This window comes from Meriones unguiculatus, chromosome 12 (assembly GCF_030254825.1).
Source record: "Meriones unguiculatus strain TT.TT164.6M chromosome 12, Bangor_MerUng_6.1, whole genome shotgun sequence".
Taxonomy (NCBI): Eukaryota; Metazoa; Chordata; class Mammalia; order Rodentia; family Muridae; genus Meriones; species Meriones unguiculatus.
Genome location: NC_083360.1, coordinates 389,668 through 417,549, shown reverse-complemented (window position 1 = coordinate 417,549; position 27,882 = coordinate 389,668). Strand labels below are relative to the sequence as shown.

Below are 27,882 nucleotides of genomic sequence, written 5' to 3'. Positions count from 1 at the left end.
GTTGTAAGGTAAGCTGCCTTGTGAGTGCTGGGAATCAAATTCAGATCCTCTGCAAGAACAACAAGTGCTCTCAAACTGCTGAACACTCTTCCCAGCCTCAGAAAATACATTTTTAAAAAAAATAGGATAAAATTAATCCCAGCACTCAGAGAGGCAGGGGCAGGCAGATCGCTGTGAATTCGAGGCCAACCTGGTCTACAAAGCAAGTCCAGGACATCCAAGGCTACACAGAGAAACCTTGTCATGAAAAGCCAAAAATAAATAAATAAGTAAAACTGAATAAAATTAAATACATAAAAGAAGGAAAATTAAACCAGAGCTTACCATCCAAACACAATTTGGTAGCAATTGTGAGTATTTTCTTATGATTTTGTGTTGTTTCCTGTCTGATTTATTCTTGTAATCATACTAGTTAGCTATTCAATTCATCTTCAAGACAGTTTATCACCAAACCAAATTGTTAGTTCCACCTTAAGCATGTCAGTGTCTCTGTATATTCTTCAAAAGTGTTAATGATCCCTGTGGAGCACACTAGCCATGGTGGCATATGGGCTACTTGGCAAAAACCCTGTCTTAGAAAAAGAGGAAAACTGCTATATTTCATAACTCACAGCAGCCATGGTTGTCTGCACACAACCAGAGCAAGAGCCAGGCATGGTGGCTGGCTCTTCTTTAGCCCTAGCACTGAAGAAAACAGGTGGATCTCTGTGGGTTTCTGGCTTGGGTTACATAGTGAGTTCCAGGACACCCAGAACTACATAGTGAGACCCTGTCACCAAAAAGACCTGCACAAGACAAAGCTAGCCGGCATTCCAGCAGGACAGGGGAGCTGGTAAGGGTTGATGACTTCTGGGGGAAGGTCAGTTCCTGTAAGGAGTGGTCCTTCCTTGGTTGACTGTGCTCCAGGGGCTAGGCCAACACCCATGAGTGTGTGGCAGTGGAAGCTGACTCAATAGATATCTGGTAATTCAAAGCCAGCATGGTCTATATAGTAAGTTCTGGACCAGCCTGTCAAAAAAAAAAAAGGAAGAAGAAAAGACAAAAACAAAACAAAATGAAGTTGAGAAGGGATGGGGGATCTGGAAGGAGTTAGGAGGAGGAATGGGAGATAAATATGATCAAAATACCTTTTGTGTATATACAAAATTATTAAAACATAATAAAATATATTTTCAAAGAGAAAAATAATTGAGCCATGATTAACTTCAAGAATTATTGGATCAGGGATGGAGAGATGGCTCAGAGGTTAAGAGCACAGGGTGTTCTTCCAGAGGTCCTGAGTTCAATTCCCAGAAACCATGTGGTGGCTCACAACCATCTATCATGAGATCTGGTGCCCTCTTCTGGCCTGCTGACACACATGCAGGCAGAACACTGTATACATAATAAATAAATACATCTTAAATAAGAAAAGAATTAGTGGATCAAAAAATATGAAAAATGTTTAGATTCATGTTATGTTGAAAAATTACTTTCCATAGATATTGCATAAATATATACATTTAAATCATTAATGACTTACAATCTTATCAACTTTTTTTTTTTCGAGGGAATGGAGCCTTGGGCCTTGAACATACTAGGACACAACTGAGCTACACCTACACCCCCAACCTCGCATCTTTTTTGGTTTTATTGGGTTTCATTTATTCTTGTTTCAGTCTGTTTTGGTTTACTTAAGGCCGTTTCTCATCTTGCTTTGTTGCCCTGGTTAGCCAGAACTTGCTCTGTAAACCAGTCTGTCCTCAAACTCACAGAGATCTGCCTACATCCCAAATGCTGAGATGATCAAGAGAGAGGAAGTTTACAGCGCAACAAAGAACACAGATAATTTTACGCTGTGCTTTGCTGACTCATATGATATGTTTTAATATCATATGAGTCAGCAAACACACAGGCTATCCAGAGGATCCATCTAAATCCAACCAAACTTTGGAGTCTGAAAGGTTTTCCAGAGAACTTAGTTGGGCTTTAAAACACAGACATGAGCTAGATCAGGGAGAACCATAGCCAAAGGCGAAGGAGCATCTAGGAAAGCGGCTAGGCTACGCTGGGTGCGGGCAGCTTGATACATGTCAAGCTACAGAGCCGAAGTCTCACTGATGAGGAATGAAACCAAAGCAGATCAGAACAGTGCTCTCAATGCTACAGCTGAGCATCACTTACCAGACTCTCCCTTTCACATAAAAATAATCTTTATTCACCAGGGAGGCTGAGGCAGGAAGAGCTTTAGAAGTTCCAAGTTAGCCTGGAGTAGAGCATACAAACCTGTTTCTGAATATCTTTTTTAATTTAAGTTTATTGAGCATTTCCTATGTGTCAGTCTCTGGTCTAAGTGTCTTGCCTGTGGTACCTCTACCCTCACAAAAATCCACAAATATAATATTTTTATCATGCTGCTTGGGCTTTTTGTTTTGTTTATTGTTTTGTTGTTGTTTTTGTCTTTTGTTTTGGCTTGGAACTCACTATAGACCACCTGCTTCTGCCTCCCAAGCAGTGAAATTACAGATATGCATGACCACACCCAACTTATGCCACTTCTTACGTAACAGGAAACTAATGCAGAAATGAGTGTTCCAGGGCATCCATGGCTATATGGTGAGACCTTGTCTTTAAAAAAATAAAAATAAGTTTAGGTACCTTACTAGACCTGGTGATGCTGGCCTGAAAAGGAGAATTGCCACAAGTTCAAAGCTAGCTTGCACTACATATCAAGTTCATGGGCAATATAATGAGCCCCTGCTTTAAAGTGTAAAAATAAAAAGAAGACTGAGAGATATGGTCCAGTGGCAGAGCATTCCATTAGCATGCACAAGGCCTAGGTCCAATCTCTAGTACTGCTGAAAGAAATCAAATTTATAGGCCCCAGCAAGTCCTCAAACTCAAATTATCTCTCACATTCAGTGTCATGAAGCCCCAGGCTGACCTCTAATTCCATTTGTTTTCTTTTTTTTTTTAAGATTTATTTATTTATTTCATTATGTATACAATGTTCTGCCTGCATGTACATCTGAACACCAGAAGAAGACACTAGATCTCATTAAAGATGGTTGTGAGCCACCATGTGATTGCTGGGAATTGAACTCATGACTTCTGGAAGAGCAAGCAGTGCTCTTAAACTCCGAGCCCCCTCTAATTCCCCGTCTCTCCAGCCCCCCTCTAATTCCATTTGTAGCCAAGAATGACCTTGAACTTCTGCTCCTCTGGCCACCACCTCCAAAGTGCTCCAATGACAAAGTAGCTTGCTGCTTGGTTTGGTTTGGGGTTCTTTGAAATGGAGTCTTGCTCTGTTGCCTTTATAGCTTTCAGTTACATGACAAGGCCTTCCCTAAACTCACAGTGGTCCTCCTGTTCCAGCCTCCCAACTGCAGGAATCATAGGCAGGAGCCACCATGTTCAACTAAGTTTTCTTGAAACAGGTAACATTAACTAAGGTTATTCATAGGTGTGTATGGTTTGGGTTGAAGTATAATATCCTGCTTTTAATTATTTAGTTCTGGGTATTGACTTATACCTAAAATTTCTTTTCCCAAAATGCTAGATAAAATTATCACTCAAGGGGCTGGAGAGACGGCTCAGAGGTTAAGAGCACTGGCTGCTCTTTCAAGAGCCCTGAGTTTAGTTCCCAGCAACCACGTGGTGGCCCCTAACCATGTTATGATGAGATCCGGTGCCCACTCCTGGCCTGAAGGCACACATGCAGGCAGAACAGTGTATAAATAATAAAGAAAAATAAATCTTAAAAAGATTACCACTCAAACTCTGGAAATAGAAAAGTAGAAGATTCCTTATTCAATAAAGTCCAAAACATTCAGAAAAGATCTTCGGCCACGTGAGAGACTACACAGAAAATGCCGCTCTCGAGCGACGTTTCCCTAGTTTATTTAACACATTTAGTTAGTGTCGGGGATGCGTTTTCATCCACACGTGCTGTGGAGGGCCACGAGGCCGCCTCCCTCAGATCGCGTGGCTCTGCCGACCCAGCCTAGGGCTCCCGGCGCAGGCTAATCATTGACAGGGCTTTACAATCACAGGCTCTTACTGGAGCGCTGATAAAGACAGTCCAGCAGGCAGTGGCGAGTGGAGACAGGCTGAGCGGCAGGTCTCCGGGGAATGAATGGATCTTCTCCAGCTCTGATGAAAGAAACACACGCTCCAGGAAAACAATGTCCAACAGGGCACTGCGAAGATCTGTCCTGCTGTCAGCGCTTGTTCTGCTGCGAGCCGTTACCGGATTCTCTGGAGACGGGAAAGCCATGTGGCTTAAAAAACATTACGTGAGTCCGGTAAATGCAAGTCAGCTGTTCCTCTATGACACTTTCCCTAAAAACTTTTTCTGGGGCGTCGGGACCGGAGCGTTTCAGGTGGAAGGGAGTCGGCAGGCAGATGGAAGAGGACCCTCGATCTGGGATCGTTTCGTCCGCGCACGCCTGGAGGGTGTCAACAGCACAGAGAGGTCCGCTGACAGTTACGTTTTTCTGGAAAAAGACTTGACGGCTCTGGATTTTTTGGGAGTTTCTTTTTACCAGTTCTCAATCTCCTGGCCACGGCTGTTCCCCAGTGGAACGGCAGGAGCGGTGAACGAGAAAGGTCTCCGGCACTACAATGCGCTTCTGGACGCTCTGCTACTCCGGGGTATTGAGCCGGTCGTTACCTTATACCACTGGGACTTGCCTTTGGCGCTGCAGGAGGAATATGGGGGCTGGAAAAATGCGACTATGGTAGAGCTCTTCAACGACTATGCCACGTTCTGCTTCCAGACCTTTGGAGACCGTGTCAAGTACTGGATTACAATTCACAACCCTTACCTTGTTGCTTGGCATGGGTTTGGCACAGGTATGCATGCGCCAGGAGAGAAGGGAAATTTAGCAGCTGTCTACACTGTGGGACACAACCTGATCAAGGTACTGTACAGCTGGCTTCTTACAAAAGCTTCAGAACATAGGGTTGGGGGTTAAAGGAAACATTCTCTTTTAGGGGTAAAAATCTACTGAAAACCAACACCACGAAGATTATGCTAACTTACAAATTCTGTCCTCAGATTTTATCTTTAAAGTGAGATGTGTTTCATCTTCTAAAGCTGGTATTAATATGTTGATTTAGTTCGTTTCCTCCACAGTTGTGCTTAAAGGCCATTTTTAACATACGTAGGTATGTAGCTGAACGTGAGAATGGGAGTCTAGTTTTGTTGTGTGGGGAAACAGCACTTTATACATTTAGAGGTTGTGCTTCTTTTCTGACATACATACACTGTTAATGCACAATCGCCCTCAGTATGGATGTGCATGTGCAGCTCCTGTTCCTAACGGCCTTTAGCCATAGTAGAGGGAGTGGGCAGCTCACCTGTGCAGAGAGCACAGAAAGTGAAACGACTCACAGCTCACATTTGCCCATGTCACATATCAAAACAGGTGGGACGACATGAGTTGGGAGTTAAATAAAACCAGTAATATAAAAAAATGAGGCAGAGGTATTTAAAATACTGTGTTTCAGAAGCCAGATTACGCCTAATAAATCATTTTTATTAGGCATAATATGGGAACTTTGGAGACACAGCCTTACAGGAGGCTGACATCTAAAATCAGATTTAACTTCTTGGATAACTAGCTCACTTGAGAAAAATTAATTGCTCTAAATACATGTTATATTTTTAAGATGGGGGAAAGTTATCAATAACATCTTATAATGTTTATAAGTGCTAGGGGAAGTAACTTGTAAGGAATCAAAATTTCAAATATGTAGAAACAGAAAAAGTATCCAGGAACATAAAACTGTTCCATCTAACCCTTCTTTTCTTTTGGATTTTCTGGACTCATATTAATATTTATCTGGTAGGTTTATTCCGATGATGTCAGTCACATCTTCCCTTGGCAAAAAACAGATTGCACTGTGATTTCAAGCTCATTTGCTACATCCAAAATGGCTATATTTTCATGATTTCTCTTTTCCTCTTTTTCATCAGCTCTACCTTTCCCCCCAAAAAAAATTCTGTTACATTTATGCATGACTCTGTGTGTGTGTGTGTGTGTGTGTGTGTGTGTGTGTGTGTGTGAGCATGTGCGAGCACACAAACACACACCAATCCTTGTGCACGTGCCATGGCACACTTGTGGAGGTCAGAGGACAACCTTTAGGAGTCCTCTCCTCCCATCATGTGGGTCCCAGGGAACAAACTCAGGTCACAGGCTTGACTCCAAGTGCTGAGGTACACTGAGCTATCTCTGAGGATTTTGTTCTTACTCACATTTCCCCAGGTTATTTCTCTGATGCCCTTAACATTTGTAAACCACTAGCCTAGAGAAATGGCCTGAGGAGCCCTTGGAATCAGCCAGTGACCTATCGCACCAGAGAGAAATCTCGCAATGCTTTGGAAACCTGAGGTGAACCTGCTCCCAAATGTCTCCTCTCCGCCCTGTCTTTAAAAAAGAGATTGATTTGATATTTTAAGCCACAGCAGAGTATTTTTCTTCCTTCTTTCCCCTAGTGCCCCAGAAAAGGCTTTTAATTTTTATTTATTTATTTATTTGGTTTTTTTGAGGCAGGGTTTCTCTGTGTAGCCCTAATTGTCCTGGACTCACTTTGTAGGCCAGCCTGGTCTCGAGCTCACAGAGATCTACCTCCCTCTGCCTCCCCAAGTGCAGGGACACAGGCGTGCCTCACCACGCCCAGCTCAGAAAAAGCAATTTTTTAAGATTTAGTTTTTAGATCACAAAACATGTCTTAAACTAAAGCTAACCTAAAACTCAATTGCTATGTGATCATAGGATATTTTATTCTTTACCACTCAGAGGTTTTGAAAAACCATATGACTGCTAGAATCATTTCAGTTCTAGAATGATCTTGAAACGTTTCTCTCAGTTTGAAATGTCATGGTTTGGAGGGAACCTGAAAGGTCCAGCTCGTTACAGACTAACCTGGAATTTGGGCTTTTGTTTGCTTGTTTGTTTTTGTTTTTAAGATGAAGCCTCACACAACCCTGACTAGCCCTGAATTTGTTATATTTGTGATATAGCTGGGGGTGGCCTTGGGATTGTTACCCTCTACCCCCACGCCCTATGCTGTGGACACACGTATGGACAGCCATTCCTGGTTTCTGTATGCTGGAGAACAAACCTAGCACTTTGTATGTGCTGGGCAAACAAACTACCAATTGGGCTACCCCAACCCTCACCTGCATCAGGCTCTGAAGACGCTTTGAGATTCCTTAAACTAAGTCTACACCACTGGCGTGAATTTCCCATAATCCTACCTACCAAAGGACATTCTGTTCTGAGTTTTTAATAGTGTTTGGAACCGAATAAGGGTGAGTTTTTGGTGTAGCCATTTTTAAGCCTCTAATCAACATAACTCTTTCATGTAATTTTCACAACAACCTTAAAAGGTAGCTATTAGCATGCACATTTAACAGAATAATATTTGAAATATACTTTGGTGGCTTCTCAAAGCTTTGGGGCTAAGGTCTTAATTTGTTACCCAGCCCTTCAAAACCTCCTTTCTGGCCACTCTATCCTTCCCCTATCATATCACCCTCTGGAAGCACACACAGCCAGTCATAATGTGCTGTTGGTAGTGGCCCAGGCTTACCTTGCTACTCCACTGCACTCTGCCCTTCTAGCACATTCCCTCCAGATCAAATGCCTTTCAAATACATGCTTTTCCCGTCCAACATTGTGAAAAACTTACTTTAAGACAGTCACCACCTCAAAGGCAATTGTCGGGTCTGTGGACTCACCACAGTCATATCATCTGATTTTTTTTTTTTTAATGTACATTGATGTTTTACCTTGCATGTCTGTCTGTCTGTATGAGAGTGCTGGAGTTACAGACAGTGGTGAACTATCACGTGGGTGCTGGGAATTGAATCCGGGTCCTTTAGGAAGAGCAGTCTGTGCACTTAACCATTAAGTCATCTTTCCAGCCCCTCTAACTTAATCGTTGTAATCAAAGAACCAATGTCAAATTCAATCTTCCTGTTTCGTTGTATTGTCGCTAATTCTTGAAATATTGTTGCTATTAATCTGGTGGTGTACTAGTCAGGGTGCTGTTGGTTGCAAGTGACAAATTGAATTCAAGTTGGCTTTAAGCAAAAAGCAGCAATTTCCTGGCTGACTAAGCAGAGATAATGGACTCAGCAACAAGGACACCCTCAGAGGACCTTTTCCTGCCTCCCTTGTATCTGTTGGTGTTGTTTTCTCCTTTCTAGAAGATTTTAGCTGGGCTTGGTGGCATGTGCCTTTAATCCTAACAGTTACTTGTGGATTTGAGGCCAACCTGGTCTACATGGTCCTTGCCAACCAGGGCAACAACAAAACCCTGTCTCAAAATTAAATGAATAAATTTTTAAGAGACAGAAAGAAATCTCTTACACTCAGTTTTAAAGTTCAACAGATGGGCATGGCAATACATGCCCAGTTAATCCTGGTGGTGGAGGTGGTGGTGGTGGAAGCAGAAAGATTATGAGTTCGAGGCCAGCCTAGGTTACATAGTGAGAACCTGTCTCAAAATAAATAAATACATAGGGCTAGCAAGATGGCTCAGCTGATAAAGGCACCTGACACCGAGCCTGATGGTGAGATGGAAGGAAAGGACCTCCACATGAAGTCTGTGGCATGCGCTCCCACACCCCCCAAACCACGCATGGCCACAAGGCCACAAGATAAATTCAAGGCAATTTTCAAAATAAAAAGTAAAGTTTCATGGGTAGTTGGTTTACATAGATGGTTTACTTCTTTCTTTGGTTATCAACCCCCAAGAGTTCACATTAATTAGTCAAGGAAATAATGCCATTCATTTTTTCATTTTTTATTCCATTTTTAAGTCAATAAATACAAATAATAATCTTTTTCTTGCCCCCCCCAACAGGGTTTCTCTGTGTAGCATTGGTCCTGGAACTTACTCTGTAGACCAGGCTGGCCTCGAACTCACAATGATCTGCCTGCCTCTGCCTCCTGAGCGCTTGGGATTAAAGGCTTGCACCACAAATGCCTGGCACAAATAATAATCTAAGTTTGTAAATTTATGCCTTAGAGTGGAGCATCTTGGAGCCTCTGAGTAAACAGTGTCGGGGGTTGGGGGTATGAGTCTGCTTATGGAGCAATCACTCATTCCATTTATTACTCCACAAAACACGGCTGGTGTCCATGTTAGCTGTGACCGTTTTGTGGCTTTGAAATGTTATCTCTCATAGACACACACTGTTGACACAGTGTGAGGATTTCCCAACCTCAGGGCTATTGACATTTGGGGCCAGGCAGCTTTCTGTTGAGATGGACTATTCTGTGACAGTCAGCAACTCCCAGCCTCTGCTCCTATCTCCTCACCCCATCTGAGTCCTCACCTGGAACCCAGCCCTGCCATAGGCTTATGACAACCCAAAGTGCCTCCAGACATTGCCAAATGCATCACAGCAGTCAAGGGCCCTTCCCTTCACTTTTCAAAAACCAGCAGCTTCTATCTATACCAGACAAGGAGTCAAATGATAAAGGACAAGGATTGGGGCATAGAAAGAGGACTGTGATTGTGATCTCACTATACACCTCAAGGACATTGTCACTGGATCTATAAGGTGCGCATACAACCTGAAAGTTAACTTGGACACTTTTCTATTTTCAGAGGAGACACAATGCTTTCAAAAACTGACTTTAGGTGGGGGCTGGAGAGGTGGCTCAATGTTGGAGAGCACTCCTGCTGGTTCAGCTCCCGGCACCCGTGTTGTGTGAGTCACAGTTGCCTGTGACTATAGCACTGAGAGGTCCAGTGCCCTCTTCTGGACTCCGAGGGCATCTGCACTCACACACACTTAGACAAAGACACACATATACACAGAATTTCAAAAAGAAATCTTAAAATATGTTTTTAAGAGCTGGGTATAGCCAGGCTCAGTGGTGCACGCCTGTAATCCCAGCTCTCTGGTAGGCAGAGGCTAGTGGGTCTCTTGAGGCCAGCCTGCTCTACAAAGCAAGTCCAGGACAGCCAAAGCTACATAAAGACACCCTGTCTTGAAAAACAGAACTAACTAAATAAATAAATAGATAAATAAATAAAAGCTAGATGTACACTCTGGGAGGCAGAGGCAGGCAGATCTCTGTGAGTTTGAGGCCAGCCTGGTCTACAAAGCAAGTTCAGGACAGACAGCCAAGGCCACACAGAGAAACTCAGTCTTGAAAAACCAAAAGAAAAAAAAAAGCTAGGTGTAGCTGGGTGTAGTGGTACACACCTAATCCCAGCACTCAAGAGACAGAGGCAGGAGGATCTCTGTGACTTTGCGGTTAGTCTGGTCTACAGAATGAGTTTCCCCCCCCCCCAAAAAAAAAAAAAAAAACAACTGAGTACTGTGTTACTGTGTTTCATGCATGCCGTTAATGCCAGCACTTAGGAAACTGAGGCAGAAAGACTATACATTTGAAACCAGCCTAAGTTATAAGGTAGGACCCTATCTCAAAAAAATAAAAAGGGGGGGACAACAGTGGAATGACTCAGCAGGAAAGGTGCTTGCTGCCAAGCCTGATGACCTAAATTAAATCCCCAAAAGCTGACATGGTGGAAAAAGAACCAACTTCCACACATTGTCTGCGGACTTCCACCTTCACACCAGGACATCTGAGGGCTCATACAAACAAACACAAACTAAAAACAATACATATACCTGGTGTGGAAAACACCAATGAATATATGGTTGGTTTTTTGTTTTGTTTTGTTCATTTTTTGATTTTTCAAAACAGGGTTTCTTTTATATTTTTGGTTGTGAACCTAACCTTTAACTGCTGAGCCATCTCTCCAGCCCATGAGACATGGTTTCTCTGGGTAGCCCTGGCTGTCTTAGAACTCATTCTGTTTACCAGGCTGATCTTGAACTCATAGAGATCTGCCTGCCTCTGCCTCCCTGAGTGCTGAGATTAAAGGCATGTACCACCACTGCTTTATTGTGTGTGCCAGACATAGTAGCACTCACCCTTAATTTCAGCACTTAAGAGGCAGAGTTAGATGGTTCTTTGTGAGTTTGAAGCCAGCCTAGTCTACTTAGAAAGACCCAGGACAGCAAAGGTTACATAAAAAGACTGTCTAAAAGAAAGAGACAGAGAGAGAAGAAAAGGATTTTTTGTGTGTGTTGAGGGTGGGGCTGTGACTCAGTTGAAAAGTCAGAGGACTACATAGGGAAATCAGTTTTCTCATTCTAGTTTGTGGGTCATAGCATCAGGCTTCACAACAAGCCCCTTTACCCACTGAGCCATCTCACTGACCCTAAATTTATTTTAAATGAACTTTACACTACAGTCCTTAATGACATAGTTTGCTATAAAATGTAACCTATGTCAACACTGTTTTGTATGCCACACACAAATGCTGACATGTTTTTTGAAATTCCTTAGGGATCAGGAGATTGCTTCACACTGTGAAAGAAGCACTTAGGGCACAGAATGTTGGGAAAGTCTACTCTAGGTCAAGCCCTTACTGGCCGGTCCCTGAGCTTGAAATGAGTCTACATTTCATCCTTATTTTTTCACCTCTTTGAGTACTTTGCCACAGTATTTCTTTGCATCATTAGTTGGAGAAGCTCACATTATGCTGGGCATATGTTAGGTATATGACAAAGAATTAAATAGATTATTTTAATGACTTTTCTTTAAAAAATGTAAAAATGTTGTTATATATTATTATTTTTTATTGTTTATGGGATTGAGACAGAGTCTCACTATGTAGCTCTGGCCGTGTGAACTCACTACATTGACTGGGCTGGCCTCAAACTTACAGAGACCACCTGCCTCTGCCTCTCTAGTGCTCAGATTAAAGGCCAGTACCACCATGCCCAGCTGTTAACTTTTTATTTGTGTGTGTGTGGTGGGATATGCCTGTAATCCCAGAATCTGGGAAGTGCAGACAGAAGGATCAGGAGTTCAAGATTATAACGACATAGCTAGTTTGAGCTACCCTGTCTCAAAAAAGCCAAAACAACAAAACAAAACAGCAAGTAAACAGAACAAAGGTCCTTCCACAGAGGGGCTGGAGAGACAGCTAAGTGGCTAGGAGCACTCGCTGCTCCTGCAGAGGACCTGAGTGTGGCAGCTAACAACTTCCTGTCAGTCCAGCGAGGTCCCTCCTTCTTATGGCCTCCTCAGGCAGCCGCACACACTGTCTCTATAGAGTTTTTCTTTTTTCTCTTAAAGGTGCTGTTGAAATTCTTAAACAGATGCTATTTAACACCACAAAAAGAACTGTGGAAAGCCTTTTCCCATGATTTATTAGTCTCCCTTTGCCCACTGCCAAACCTTCTGTTGGGAACACCAGGAAGGCTGCAGGTGTGGGAGACACTCTGAAGTACGGTGAATATTACCTTTAAGTCTCTTCCAGCCTACCATCCCACCAGCAGTGAAAAACACAAATACGGTTCAAAGGAAGGGCAGAAGTTCTGGGGTGTCCTTCTCATCACTATCCACTGTATTCCTGTGAGGCAGGTCTCTCCCTGAACCTGCAAGCCCCAGAAACCCTTCTGTCTCTGCCTGCACAGCACAGTGTAGGTGTGGACCCTCCCAGCTAGTCCTCATGGAGTGCTGGGGCTAAACTCAGATCCTCCGGGTTGTGCAGCAAGTGTGTTCAGTGTGTTCTTTTTCATTTTTTTTTTTAATTTGAGTGTTTTATTTTATTTTACTTTTTTATTACAGTTGATTTACTTTGTATCCCAGCTGTAGCCCCCTCCCTCATTCCCTCCCAATCCCACCCTCCGTCCCTCATCTCCTCCCTGCCCCTCTAGAAGTCCAATGGCTATCCATTGCAACACAAAGCCACCTCTTTTTTTTTTTTTTTTTTTTTGAGGGGGTTGTGGGAAGGGTTCAAGACAAGGTTTCTCTGTGTAGTTTTAGCTGTCCTAGAACTCACTCTGTAGACTAGGCTGGCCTCAAATCCACAGAGGTCCAACTTCCTCTGCCTCCTAAATTCTGAGATTAAAGACGTGTGCCACCACTGTCTAGCACAAGTATGATCCTAACTGCTGGGCCATCTTTGCAGCCTCAAGAGGAGGCTTTTCAAGAACTGTAAAATTTTCAAAGGCTCCTTTGGGAAAATTTGTAAGATCTTAATGCAGCAAAATATTAAATTCTGCTGCAGTTGGAGCTGAAAACCTAATCTTTTACTCTGTGACTAACATATTTGTTTATTTATTCATTAAATTTACATGTGTATGGCATTCTCCCTACATGTGCCACGTGTGTGCCAGTTGCCTATGGAAGCCAGAAGAGGGTGTCAGATGACTGGGAACTGAAGTCACAAACCACTGTGAGCCACCAAGTAGGAGCTAGTGATCAGGAGGAGACAGTGCTCTTAACCACTCAGCTGCCTTCTCTCTATTCCTGACATATTTTACTTTATTTCGAGAAGGTTCTCTCTATGTCAGTGGCTCTCCCCTCTGGGTTTCACAGGGTTCACCTAAGACCATCAGAATACACAGATCTTTACCTTATGATTCATAACAGTAGCAAATTATGTTATGAATTACAGTTATGAAGTAGCAATGAAAATAATTTTATGGTTGAGTGTCACCACAACATGAGGAGCTGTATTAAAGGGTCACAGCATCAGGAAGATTGAGAACCACTGTTCTACAGTCCTGCCTGTCCACGAACTCCCTATGTAGACCAGGCTAGCCTCAAACTCGGAGATCCTACGGTCTTTGCCTCCTGAGTGCTGGAATTAAAGGTTGGCCCTAAAGTGCTAGGTGTGATGGCACGTGCCTTTAATCTCAACACTTGAGAGGCAGACAGATCTTTGTGAGTTTGAGGCCAGCCTGATCTACAAAATGAGTCCAGGACAACCAGGGCTATTACACAGAGAAACACTGTCTTGAAAAAAAAAAAAAGGTTAGCCCTAACTTATTTTAAAATGGAGTTTTTCATTTGTCTTGATAGTGTTAATTTTATTTGCTCAATATTTTAGTGTCAATATTATTTAGACTTTAAGTACAACTCACAGAGATTATCCTGCCTCTGCTCTGGAATTAAAGGTGATTAAAGCCACGTGCTACCATCCCCAGAATGTTGTTTTGTTTTTTTTTTTTAATAAAATATAGGAGATAGTAACCTGACAGGTTTAAAGTAGTAATCTTGAGTGGTCAAGATGGCTCAGTAGAAAAAGTTAAACTCCAGTGAATGATTAACAAGTTTTAATAAATATAATTATAAATGATTATAGAATAACATCACAGTCTGATCTAAACAGCTCTCATACATGGAGAATAAGCCGGCTAGAAGTAAAAACTACTAGAAGTCATGGGAATGGTAATGGATGCTTTGAGAACATGATTTGAGGGGAACATCACCCTACACTAAGTCATTTACTATGAAATCTTGGAGAAAACAAAACCCTCAACATTAGAAAACAGGCCATAGGCTAGGTGTTGTACACACCTTTGAACCCAGGCAGAAACAGGCAGATCTCTGTGGGTTCCAGGCCAGGCTGGTCTACACAGTGAGTTCAGATAGGACTACCCTGTCTCCAAAACAAACAACAGCAACAATTTTAAAAGTCCATAGATACACAGGAGGCTGGAGAGGTGGCTCAGTGAGAAAGAACACTTGCTGTGCAAGCATTAGAATCTGAGTTTGCACCTCAGCGCCCAGGGTAAATGCCAGGTATGGCTGTAACTGGCACCATGGGGGCAGAGACAGGAAGACTAGGGGGCTTGCTGGTGAAAGCTTACTTTCAGGTTCAGTGAAGCAGAGAGTGCTAGAGTAGAACATTCCATGTCTTCCTCTGGCCTCTGTGTGCACAGCACCTGTATACATGTGTGCATACACCATGGGCACATACACCACACTCCTGAGCACGCATGCACAATAGTTATAAAAATAATGGCCTAAGATTTCATTCAAACCACCGAGCATTAGCAATTTGGGCAATGTAGTGCTGGGAATGCTAAGCGTAGCTTTGAGCCTTCTAATTTATCAGTCAATCACAAATGGCTCGCAGAATTACTTGAAGTGGTCCTCCCAGTGGTCCGACGGTGTCATCTGAAAATGGTCTGGGAGAACCCAGAAGTGGGCGACAGCCAGGGTCTTTTACTGCTGGGTGTTTTGATATGAAGGTGGCGCCTTGCCAGGTAGGTGGGGCGCTCTTGTACAACTAGCACTCAGGAGGCCGAGGCAGAGGGCCCGGCCTGGTTTATATGGTGAGTTCCAGGCCAGCCAGGGCTGCACAGCAAGGACCCTGACTCCAAAAGCTAACGTGGAGGGGCGTGGGTGGAGGAAGGAATGCCATGCTGGTCCCTCCTGCCTCCTATCTTAGCCAGAGATTGTGGCCTGAATCTTAAATAAAAGCCAGGGGGTTGCTGTTATCTGCCCCTCTTTCTTGTTAATCCAGCATGCATTGCAGCCTCCTCCTCTTGCTTTATTTGGAACGTCAACATGTTAGCACTGGGTATAAATGACACCTCATGCGTAATAGAATGTGTGCATTCCATTTTCTTTTCCTTTTGAGATTTTTTTAAAGTTTGGGAAATCTGCAGGAATAAACACATAAAACAGTCCAGCTCCCAGACAGAAACCGTGTCTAACTATTCTCTTGACCTTTAAAATTCTTATTTATTTTTAAGAATAAGGGTTTGTTAACCCAAGCTGGCTTCTAATGGAAGGTCTCCTGGGCCAGCCTACTGGAATTACAAGTGTATGTCACTAAGCCTGCTTCTCTGGACTTTTTTTTTTTTTTTGAGTCAGGGTTTCTGTCCTGGACTCACTTTGTAGACCAGGCTGGTCTCGAACTCACATCAATCTGCTTGCCTCTGGACTTTTTCAAACTATAAAAACAATGCATCTTATTGGGGAACTGAATTGCACTGAAACTGAGTTATAGACATAGGTCTTTTGTCCTCTTACCGCTTGATCCTATACCCAAAACACAGCAACCTAATCAATATACAAAAGTTTTTGTACATTTAATTTGTTAGTTTTATTTATTTATTTAGGTTTTTTCCAGACAGGGTTTCTCAGTGTAGCCCTGGCTATCCTGGACTCACTTTGTAAATCAGGCTGCCCTTGAACTCATAGAGATCTGCTTACCTCTGCCTCCCAAAGTGCTGGGATTACAGGTGTGCAGCATTGAGCCCGGTTTGTTATTTTTATTTTTATTTTATTTTTTGAGACAAGGTCTCACACTATGTAGACCAGGCTGGCCTCAAACTCGTGGACACTCTGCTTAAAGAGTGCTAGGGTTAAAGGTGTGTGCCAGCACAACTATCTTTCTTTCTTTTTCTTTTGTTTTTTTTCCCTCCTTTTATCCACCCATCCACCCATCTACCCATCCACCCATCCACCCATCCACCCATCCACCCATCCATCCATCCATCCATTTATCCATCCACCTACCCACCCATCCACCCATCCACCCCTCGGTTCCCTGCCCTCTAAAATGGGGTGACAGTGCCTGCTCCATAGGACTTAAGTGAGTTTAGATGAGAGAGCAGGGGCGGGTGATGGCTAAATGGTAAAACACCTGCCAAGAAGCACACGGTCTAGAGGGATTGGAGTTCAGATCTCCAGAACCCACGTAAAGACAGATACAAGTAACTGTCAGAGCAACCTGGCCAACAAGACAGGCCATATCAGTGACCTCTGAGATCTTACCTACATGCACACAAACCCACACACAGTTGTGCTCTCATATATGGTAAAACATGTGCACAGAGATAAAAATAAATTAAATAAATAAATAGATGAGAAAGCACACATAAAGCACCCAGAACATTTGGTGCTTAAAAAAAAAATGTGTTCTTGCTATTTATATTTTTATGCTCCCCTGTTCTTAATGTCATCACTACTCCATCTGATGATGAAAATCAGTTGCCTCTAGGAACGCGCACTTTTCCTCCTTTGAGGGTAGTGCTGTCCTAGATGCTGTGCACACACCACATGCATCCCTGCCCTTTGTGTCTGACACTGACGGTGGTGTAAAGACCACCATTTTCCTGGGAAGTGTTAATGAGAGAGTCACGTGACCTCTGCCACCCCTAAGGAAAATGCCCAATGTGAGCATTAACTGGTTCCAGGAAAGAGGCACAGGGATTTCCCCATCAGTATTACATGCTGTGCTAGGTACATGGACAACCATGTGGCTTTCCCATTTGCAGTGGGAGGATTTGCTGGCATGTCCTCTGTGAGCTTTCTAGAGAGTTCTGAATTCCAGGAACACGTAGAGATGCAAAATTGGAAAAGTGGTGCCATCTTCCCAGGATGATGTAATAGCCAAATATGGTCATTGTGCCACACACCTGTAATCACAGCATTCAGGGGGATAGGAAGTTACTTCCAACTTATTATGTTATATTATTATTATTCGGGTTTGTTCCTTTTAAGACAGAATCTCGTTCAGCACAACATGGCCTGCAACTCACTGTATAGTCAAGGTTGACCTTGAGTTTCAGACCCTCTGGACCTGCTGAGTGCTGTTGGGAAGATGTACCACCACACCAGCACATGCCAAGGGTTGTTTCGCGTTTCCAGCATTTTAGGCAAGCGCTCTATCAGTTGTGGGCCATCTACAGCTCTCTGTCTGCTTTGCAACAGTTCTCCAGGTTGTTTAGTTTTAGCTCACTGTAATGAGGGGTGCAACTGAGGATTCTGAGAAGGAAGCAATTTGTCAAGGTCAATAAATCTCAGTAACAGCAGAACCAGAAGCAGAGCCCAGGGCTCTTGTGTTCAAAACCAGGGTCATTTCCCCAACAGGAGGATGTGAGGGACATGTTCACATCATACTCAAGGATAATTTCTCTGCAAACAGAGCTGTCAAGGTTTGGCAGCAGGTGGCCAAAGAACATTCGTACCAATGAGCAGGATGTGTCAGAGTGATTTGGGAATATCCAAAGCAGTTCTCAGAGATAGGCTACCCAGAGCTCAGTGGGTAAAGGCATTTGCTACCAGGTTTAAAAAAAAAAAAAAAAAAAAGCAAAACAAGATGATTTCTATCAAAATAGAGTGCTGACCAAGGAAGCTGTATGTCATTAAATCAGAGAACTGTCACGGTGTTAAGACAATTATCAAGTCTACAACATGGAAAATGTTTAAACTGACATTAAAAGGTGGAAGGGAACACAGAAGCATGAAAATGTTATGTTATGGAGGCTTTTGTTTGCTTGCTTGCTCTTTGGTTGTCTGAGTTAGGGTTTCAATATATAGCCAGGCCAGGGCAGGCCAGAGCTTGCTGTGTAGTCCAAACTGGTCTCAAACTTATGTTCACACTTCTTTCATAAGATTCCCTGCACTCTCCCCAAAGGTTGGCTGTAAGTCTCAGCATCTGCTTTGATAGTCTGCAGGGCAGAGCCTTTCAGAGGCCCTCAGTGGCAGGCTCCTGACTTGTTCCCTGTTTTCCCCTTCTTCTGATTCCATCCTCTTTGCCTTTCTGGATAGGGACTGAGCATTTTAGCAAGAGTCCTCCCTCTTGACTAGTTTCTTTAGGTGTACAGATTTTAGTAGGTTTATCCTATATTATAAGTCTATATGAGTGAGTATATACCATGCACATCTTTCTGCTTCTGGGATAGCTTACTCAGGATGATCTTTTCCAGATCCCACCATTTACCTGCAAATTTCATGATTTCCTTCTTGTTTATTTCTGAGTAATATTCCATTGTGTGGATGTACCACAATTTCTGTATCCATTCCTTCACTGAGGGACATCTGGGCTGTTTCCAGCTTCTGGCTATTACAAATAAAGCTGCTACAAACATGGTTGAGCTGAATCTTATGAAAGAAGTAGGAAACAGTAAGATCTGGAGAGGACAGGAACTCCACAAGGAGAGCAACAGAACCAAAATATCTGAGCACAGGGGTCTTTCCTGAGACTGATATTCCAACCAAGGACTATGCATGGAGATAACCTAAGACCCCGGCACAGATGTAGCCCATGGCAGTTCAGTATCCAAGTGGGTTCCATTGTAATAGGAACAGGGACTGTCTCTGACATGAACTGATTGGCCTGCTCTTTAATTACCTCCCCCTGAGAGGAGAGCAGCATTACCAGGCCAAAGAAGACAATGCAGCCACTCCTGATGACACCTAATAGACTAGGATCAGAAGGAAGGAAAAAAAGACCTCCCCTATCAGTGGACTTGGGGAGGGGCATGCAGGCAGAGGGCGGAGGAAGGGAGGGATTGGGACAGGAGGAGGGAGGAAACCACAGGGGGGATACAAAGTGAATAAAGTGTAATTAATAAAGAATTTTTAAAAAAGAAAAAAAGCTTATGTTCACCCTCCTGCTTCAAGCCTCCAGGGTGCTGAGATGACAGGTGTGTGCCACTGTGCATGGTAATTGTGATATTCTAAAGAAAAAATTTTTAAGTTTTTTTATTTTGTTCTCTCAATAGCTTTAGCAGTCAACAAAGTTACAAACCACATGATGCTATTTCAACCAATATGTATGTGACTGAAATCTGGCAGATTTAAAAAAATGACTTTCTATTTTATTATTGTTGTTGTTAAGACCCTGTCTCCAGAATAGTAAGCCTGGCTTGCCTGGAACTCTCTATTAGACTAGGCTGGCCTCGAACTCACATAGATCCCCCTGTCTCTCCCTCCCAAGTGCTGGGATTAAAGAGGTGTACAATCTCCCACCTGTCCCTGGAAAATTGAGTATCTTTTATTGATCTTCAATTTCATGCATTTAGACAAAGTATCTTGATAAGCCTCCCAGGCAACCCCAACAAGTGGAAAATTCACTTTTCAAATGACTGGGAGTTCCTTAATTGTCTCAGTTGCCATCATCTGTCTTCAAGCTATCCTCTGCACCATTGTCCCTCTTTGTTGTCCTGATCCCTAACTTCTTCATCTCTGTTTCATTATCTTATTTGCTTCCTATCACCTATTTATCAGCCTGGACTTCTGAGGGAATCAAAGAGATATGCCTGTTGGACATGTGAGGGACCTGAATAAGGATGAGATGTTGAGACCCCTATTGTCCAGTGAGTCCCAAGAGCTGGCTTTAAGGCAAAAGGCATCTAGGTCCCTGTGAAGCTACTGAGTCTAAAGAACAAAGGTTGACACTCCCTTTAATCAATCATTCCAAAGGTAGATGGCCTTGGACAAGATAGAAGATGGCCTTGGAAGACCATAGGAGGTTGTGCAAGGTAGCCAGGTCCGGCTGCAGTCCCTTTTGCTTTGTCCCTACAGATTCTTGTGAGTATCATCCATGCAAACGCCGGAAAGATGGTCCAACGGACCATCCCAGCACAAAACGTTTTCCCTGCTATTTGACGAACAGAGTCAAGTCATAACCATAAGTGCTATACAGAGAGCTTCCCCTGTGGTCTGTCATGGGAAGTAGCTTTGCCTTTGGTCCAGAGAAAAGATAACCAGATACCTCGATAGCCTATGCAAACACCAGCAACAGAGCAGGAGCCAGGGGGAAGCACGAAGGTCACCTTGGGCTATGGCCACATGTGCACATGAGTATCCAGAAATCCTGGTTGCAAAAGTGCAAACGGAGCCTTCTAAGCTGTCCTTAATGCTGAGGTGGCTGAGATGCTATCGCAACTTGAGGCATCTTTCCTATGGTTACTGAGTCAATAGAGGGCTATTTTGAAGAAAGGCACCTCCATGTCCTTCCCTATTGGGCTGGCTAACTTCTGTTAGTTTTTTTTTTTTTCTTAAACTCTTTATCTATCTATTCATTCATTTGTTCATTGGAGAGAGGGGTGTGTGCATACTGCAAAGCATGTGTGACATCAGAAGACACCTTTGGGGAGTTGGCTCCCCCCTTCGTGTAGTCCAGGCCAACCTTGAACTCCTGATCCTCCTCCAAGTGCTCCTGATCCTCCAAGTGCTGGGATTACAGGCCTCTGCCACCATGCTTGGCTCAGAGTGCGGTCATGCATTTATCTTGATTGTGCCACACTCTCCCTGTAGTGTTGATGGCATCCTGTGAGTGAGATAGCTAACATACAGCTCAACTCTCACGCTGTGCAGTGCTCTGTACTTTACACATCTGCTGTGCACAACCCTGAGGGGAGTTGCTGGTTGCTGTTTTCTAAGGATAAAAGTACTTAGCATTGTCAAGGGACTAAGTGACTACAAAAAAGGCAGGAAAGTCCCCCTTTGAGTCTACCGTTCACAGCTGTAAAGGAAGCAATCCTCAAAACTTTCCATGGTAATTCTAGCCTCAGAATAGCTCAGGAAGAAAGAGCTTCGGATAGTTCTTTTAGTCATTGATAATTTCACACAGTATATTTTAATATTCCTTCCCATCTCCCAACTCCTCTCAGATGCCTCCCTCATCCAACTTCACTGGATGTTTTTCTCTCTTAAAAAACAAAAAACTAAACTGAATGTGGTGGCAGATGCCTTTAATCCCAGCACTTGGGAGGCAGAGGCAGGTAGATCTCTATGAGTTCGAGGCCAGCCTGGTCTACAAATCAAGTCCAGAGCAGCCAGGGCTCTGTTACACAGAGAAACCCTGTTTCAAAAAACAAAGACAAAAACAAAATAAATAGAGAAAAAAAAAAAAAACTAAAGAAAAATCTACTAAAAACCATGGAATCCAATTTGTGTTAGCCAACTTCTGAACATGGGGTACATTAATTTCTAGAATTGCATATGGCAGTCTACACCTGAAAACCTAGTCCTTGGGAGATTGGAGTAGGAGGATTGTGCTTTGGAAGCTAGCTTTGGGTACATTGTGAGTCCTTGTCTTAAAAGAAAGGAAATCTTGGGATGGTTTGGGCATTTTGGTGTTGATTCCTGGATCCTGCAATGAAAACAGAGAGAAAGGGGTGAGGGTGCTGAGTATGGGCAGACTGCTGAGGTAATAGCTCACAATGTCTTCCTCTAAAAAACTTCTCCAGGATGGAGCTGAAGAAATTGCTTAGTAGTTACGAGCACAGGCTGCTTTTCCTGAGGACCTGGGTTCAATTCTAAGTACCCACATGGCAGCTCACAACTGCCTGTAACTCCTGTTCCAGGGGATCTGACACCCTCATACAGATATATATATGGGCAAAACACCAATGAATGTAAAGCTCTTGGATCAATACCCAGCAACCAAAAACCAGACATGGTGATCCCAGAGGTCTGACGGTAGAGGCCAGAGGATCAGAAGTTGAAGGTCATAATCTTCCACTGTCTATCAAGTTCCAGGCCAATCTCTGATATGTGAGACCCTGTCTCAGACGAAGTGAGCCGGAAACTGAGGAGAAGCACAATGCCTGCAGTGCACAAGAAGGGCAGCCCGCAGGTGTCAAGGATAGAGAAGTAGCCTTGAGCGGTTAACTATCTAAAGCCCGAATCGAGTCTCTCCGTCCCTCTCCTTTAGCTCACGGCTCTGCTGGGCCACACTTCTGACTTTTATTGATTTTTCATGTTTTGTTTTATGGAGTTTCCTGTGTTTCTCCTTCATATATCTTCCCAAGAGCCTGTTCCTATGTTTCAGCCTTTTGGAGCAGAGCAAGCCAGGCCTTGGGTAAGTGCTCAGTAAATATTAAGCAGACCAGAAACTGATATAGGTTATGCTATAAGAAACTACAACTGGAAATGTAAAACAATACTACTACTACTACTAATAATAATAATAATGGGCTGAATAAACTGCATTGAAAAAAAAAAAGAAAGTAGAAAAAAAAATAATAATGGGGCTGGAAAGATGGCTCAGAGGTTAAGAACAGTCCCTGTTTTTCCAAAGGTCCTGAGTTCAATTCCCAGCAACCACATGGTGGCTCATAACCATCTATAGTAAGATAAAATCTGGTATGTAGGCAGAATGCTGTATAAATAATAACTAAATATTAAAATAATAATAATAACAACAACAACCACAGTAGCTGAGGCCGATACAAAGCTTATCCTGTGCCAGGTATTGTTCTAAAATTATTTACAGTACTAATGGACCCTATCCTTATAACACCTGCTTGTAGGATATCCTGTTGCAGGATATTTGATCTCATTGTGAACCGCAAAATTGTGAGCTGTAAAATCCCATTTCTTGTTTGGTGTGGTTGAGCCCTATCACACACCTTTCATCCAAGAACTTTCTGTTTATTATAAACAGGTGGTTATGGTGTGGTTCAACCATCCCTGTCACCTTTAATCCAAGAGCTTTCTGTACACAGGATTTAACAATGTTAACCCTAGGTCAAGAGGCAGCGCAAGAAACCAGCTGACAAGAATGTAAGAGCAGGAGGGACTTTGAACTGAAGGATATTTAAGATAGTGCTTAGAAGTAGAAGGGGCTTTAGCTCTTTGGCTTTTGGAGCCTTTTGGGCTTTGAACTAGCAAATCTTTGGCCTTGGGGTCTTTTTGGCCTTTTCCTCCTGGGCTATCAGCTTTTGGTTTTTTTTTTCCATCCAGACCTGAGCTACAAAGGAAGGTAGCTGGGTGTTCTCTCTGCCTCTCTGAGCTAACAGGTTTTCATCCCAGCATCTGGCTCCTGAGTCTTTATTGGTAAAATAGAATGGCTGGAATTTTAAATTTTTAAAACAACAATTGGCTGTTACCCATTTATAGAAGATGCAGCCTGCACTGCCCTGGACTTGTACATCAGGACCAAAGTGAAGGCCTGAGGAGACACCTCAGTCAGCAAAGCGCTTGCCACACAAGCCTGAGAACCTGCATTTAACCTCCAGAGCTCATGAGAAAAAGCTGGGTTTTGGGTCTATCCAAGTGGTCAGAGGGTAAATGAGCTTGCTGCTAAGACTAATAATATGAGTTTGTTTCTAGAACCCACACAGTGGAAGGAGAAAACCAACTGCCCAAAGTTGTTCTCTGACTTGGACGTGTTTGCCTTGGCATGTACATGCAAACACACACACACACACACACACACACACAAGGAAATGTCATAATAATAAATAACATTTTGAACTGCCCAGGATTTACTAATCATGTTACAACCCGTGAGTAAGAACAGTAAAAACCAATGATATTTTCTTTCCCATCAGGCTCATTCAAAAGTGTGGCATAACTACAACAAGAACTTTCGCCCTCATCAGAAGGGCTGGCTGTCCATCACCTTGGGGTCCCACTGGGTAGAACCAAACAGAGCAGAACACATGGAGGATGTGACCAACTGCCAACACTCCATGTCTTCTGTGCTTGGCTGGTTCGCCAACCCCATCCATGGGGATGGCGAATACCCCGAGGTTGTGAAGACAAGATCCATGGCACCTGTGTTTTCTGAGGCAGAGAAGGAGGAGGTGAGAGGCACAGCTGACTTCTTTGCCTTTTCCTTCGGGCCCAACAACTTCAGGCCCCCGAACACCGTGATGAAAATGGGACAGAATGTATCACTCAACTTAAGACAGGTGCTGAATTGGATTAAACTAGAATATGACAACCCTCGTATCTTGATTTCGGAGAACGGCTGGTTCACAGATAGTTATATAAAGACAGAGGACACCACGGCCATCTACATGATGAAGAATTTCCTCAACCAGGTTCTGCAAGGTTGGTTATACTTTGGCTCTTTTTTAAAATTTTATGTATGTATATGTTTGCCTGTGTATGCCATAGGTGTACAGGAGCTCCTGGAGGACACAAGAAGGCATTAGATAGCTTGCAGCTGGAGTTACAGGCAGTTGTAAGCCACCTGACACTAGTGCTAGGGACCAAACTCAGGTCCTCAGGAAGAACTGCAACCATTTGTAACTGCTGAGCCATGTCCAACAAGCTGAGGGTTTGCTGTTGTTTGTTTGTTTGTTTGAATATGTGATTATTGTTGTTGTTGAGTTTTGTTTTGTTCACTATTGACCGAAATTTGTTTGTGAGTGGCAGGGTCTCACATAACCCAGATTGGCTTTGAGCTTCTGTTTCCACTTCCAAACGCTAGGATTACAGGCATTTGCCACCATAGCCAGCTGCTTCATTCCTTATAAAGGACACAGTACCTTTACAGTGGAGATATGTTTAAAGTTTCCCTTCAAGTGTGGTTTATTGCCGTGTGGTGGTGGTGCATGCCTTTAATCCCAGCACTCGGGAGGCAGAGTTAGGCAGATCTACTGAGCTAGTTCCAAGATAGCCAGAGACACACAAAGAAACCCAGTCTCAAAAACAAACGAACAAAAAAACAGTGATTTATTTAAATTGTGATCCTTTTATTTTGACACGATTGAAAGGTCTAAAACCAAAACAGAGCCATTTCTACTCCTCTCTTGGAGATTTCTTCCTACCTAAATGTCATCTCATTCAGTAGTGACACCTACAGGCTGGTGGGTGATGAGGCCCAAACAGCTCCAGCTGTGTTCCTGTCAAAGCTGAGTTCTATTCCAGTGGGACTCCTTCCCCAGCCGTGCGGCTAGCTGTCTGTAGAAGTCCTAACACAGGGGTTAGGGAGGTGACTCACCTGGACAGCTGTGCAGGCCTGGTGAGGTGGCTCAGTCAGGGAAAGGCACTTGTCCCACCCCACAGGCCAGACCCCTGACTCCAATCCAGGGAGTCACATGATGGGAAGAGAGAAGTAACCTCAGCAAGTTGTCCTCACACAGGTACTGAGGAGTGAATTCACCGCCCCCGACACCCACAGGCAACATGCACGTGTGTGCACACATATACACATCACTTACCTACACACATGCACACACACACACTTCCCTCGTCACAATTCATAAACTATAACTTAAGTAAGTCCTAAGTGCGGGGAGAAGTCCCGGCTCCTACCGGCACGAGGTTTCAGGAAGGGTTTTCAGAGAGAGTGGGCTCCTCTCCCAATCCCCTACTGCACCCTGCAAAAAGGAAAAATGCAGAACACTGCCACACCCAGCCCTGGGACCTGCATTCGGGCCTCCCAGGACACTTCCCACAGGCCCGGGTCAAGAGTGTGCACCTGGGCAGAAGGGGGTCTCTCTCCCACCCTTCCTCACAACAGCCAGGGCCACCCAGGGCCAGCACCACAACCTGCTGAAACACACTTGTCTTTCTGGAACCTCCTGTCATGGTTTCCTACCTTTCTTTCAAAAAGTGGATTTTCTACCTTTTAGAAAAACAATGTCAATGATTAGGTCCCAAAATGCAGAAATGAGGCATTTCTGTGAGAGAAATGAAAGTTTTTAAGAAAAAAATGATTTAAGGGGACCTGAGGAGATGGCTCAGCAGTTAAGGGCACTGTCTTCTAGCTCACACTTGTCTGTAGCTGCAATTCCAGAGCATTTGATGCCCTGTTCTGGCCTCCCTGGACACAGACACACAGGGAGTTCACAGATAAACATGCAGGCAAAACACTCCTAGATATTAAATAAAATAAAAATAATAAAAAATTTAAAATGATTCAGGGCTAATTTCAGTTTTTATTGGAGACCAGGCCAGCCTTGAACAGATCTGCCTCTGCCTCCAGAATGCCGGTATCAAAGACGTGTGCCATTATGCCTGGCTCCCAAACATAGTTTTAAAGCTGAAAAAAATCCTTAGAGAACATCTTTTCCAGTATTTTCTGTTTGCAAATGAGGTGACTGAGGTTCCAAACCTTGCCCAATAGCCCCCGCCCAGGGACAGAGCGGGACCTGGCCTTGGGCCTGCTGCCCTTCAGCCCAGCTGCTTCACACAACACGTCTCTGCTTCCACGCCTTCTGCCTACAGTTGCTGATGTTCTTTCTGCGGGCGGGGGGGGGGGGGGGGGTTGCAGTCCCTGAAGGACAATTTCATAGCCTGACAGTTGTACACAAATAGAAAGCAACCCAAACTCGGAATGAGAGACTCTAGGTCACCAGTCAACCTCTGTCCCCAAAAGGCTTTGAAATCGCCATGCCACACTCCCCCTTTTTCTTTTTTAAACTTGAGATAGAATCACACTACGTAGCTCTGTCTGACCTGGAACTCAATATGTACACCGAACCAACCTTGAACTCAGAGGTCTGCCTACCGCTGCTTCCTGAGTAGTGAGATTAAGGGCATCCGTTATAAACAATGTGATCAAAATTTGTTAACTATCAGGAATGTTTTCAATGAGATCCTTCAACTGTCATTCACTCAGGTACATAATGCAGTCTGTTTATTTGCTTTGAGTTTGTGAGTACACAACTTTTAGAACTTGGGTCTCTCCTTCTACCATGCTAGTCTCTGACTCAAGTTGTCAGGCTTTGTAGCAGGTAACTTTACTGACGTAACCATTTTGCTGGCTTCAAACCAACAATTTTAGGTTTTATTTAAAAGGCCTGATATTTAGGAAAAGTGCTACTTTTGTAGTGGGCCATGGCTTGGCACATTGTGAATGAAGCTATAAACATGATCTAGAATGTTTAGCCCTCTGAAAAAAATCCCTGCTTCCTCTTCTCTGTGCAGCAATTAAGTTTGATGAGGTACGAGTTTTTGGTTATACAGCCTGGACTCTCCTGGACGGCTTTGAATGGCAGGATGCCTACACTACTCGACGCGGGCTGTTTTATGTGGATTTTAACAGCGAGCAGAAAGAAAGGAAGCCCAAGTCCTCGGCACATTACTACAAACAGATCATACAGGAAAACGGTTTCCCTTCGAAAGAGTCCACGCCAGACATGCAGGGCCAGTTTCCCTGTGACTTCTCCTGGGGAGTCACTGAGTCTGTTCTTAAGGTAAGCGGCTACTTCTAAATTAACCACACTAAGAGAGAAATACACAATATGTTTTTACATGTGTTATGCCTGTGGATACTGACCTAGTCACTGTTCTATTGATATGAAGAGACACCATGACCATGGCAACTCTTCCCCCGCCCCCCCCAAGACAGGGGTTTTCTCTGCGTAGCCTTGGCTGTCCTAGACTCACTCTGTAGACCAGGCTGGCCTCAAACTCACAGAGATCTACCTGGACCACAGCAAGTGTTATAATTTAATTGGGTCTGGCTTACAGTGCAGAGGTTAATCCATTATCATTATGGTGGGAAGTGTAGCAGCACACAGGCACGCGTGGTGCCGGAGAAGGAGCTGAGAGTCCTACGTCTGGACCCAAGGAAGCA

At 43.7% G+C, this 27,882-nt stretch overlaps 1 protein-coding gene across 1 annotated transcript in view; it reads left to right on the top strand.

Moving 5' to 3' along the window:
• The first annotated feature begins 4,040 nt into the window (after nt 1-4,040).
• Nucleotides 4,041-27,882, top strand: part of Klb (klotho beta) — a 33,667-nt gene continuing 9,825 nt past the window's right edge. Inside the window, exons 1-3 of the mRNA XM_021640655.2 lie at nt 4,041-4,901; nt 23,900-24,404; nt 27,231-27,499. Of these exons, the coding sequence (XP_021496330.1) occupies nt 4,164-4,901; nt 23,900-24,404; nt 27,231-27,499 (1,512 nt within the window). The 5' untranslated portion in view covers nt 4,041-4,163. The remainder of the gene's footprint in view (nt 4,902-23,899; nt 24,405-27,230; nt 27,500-27,882) is intronic.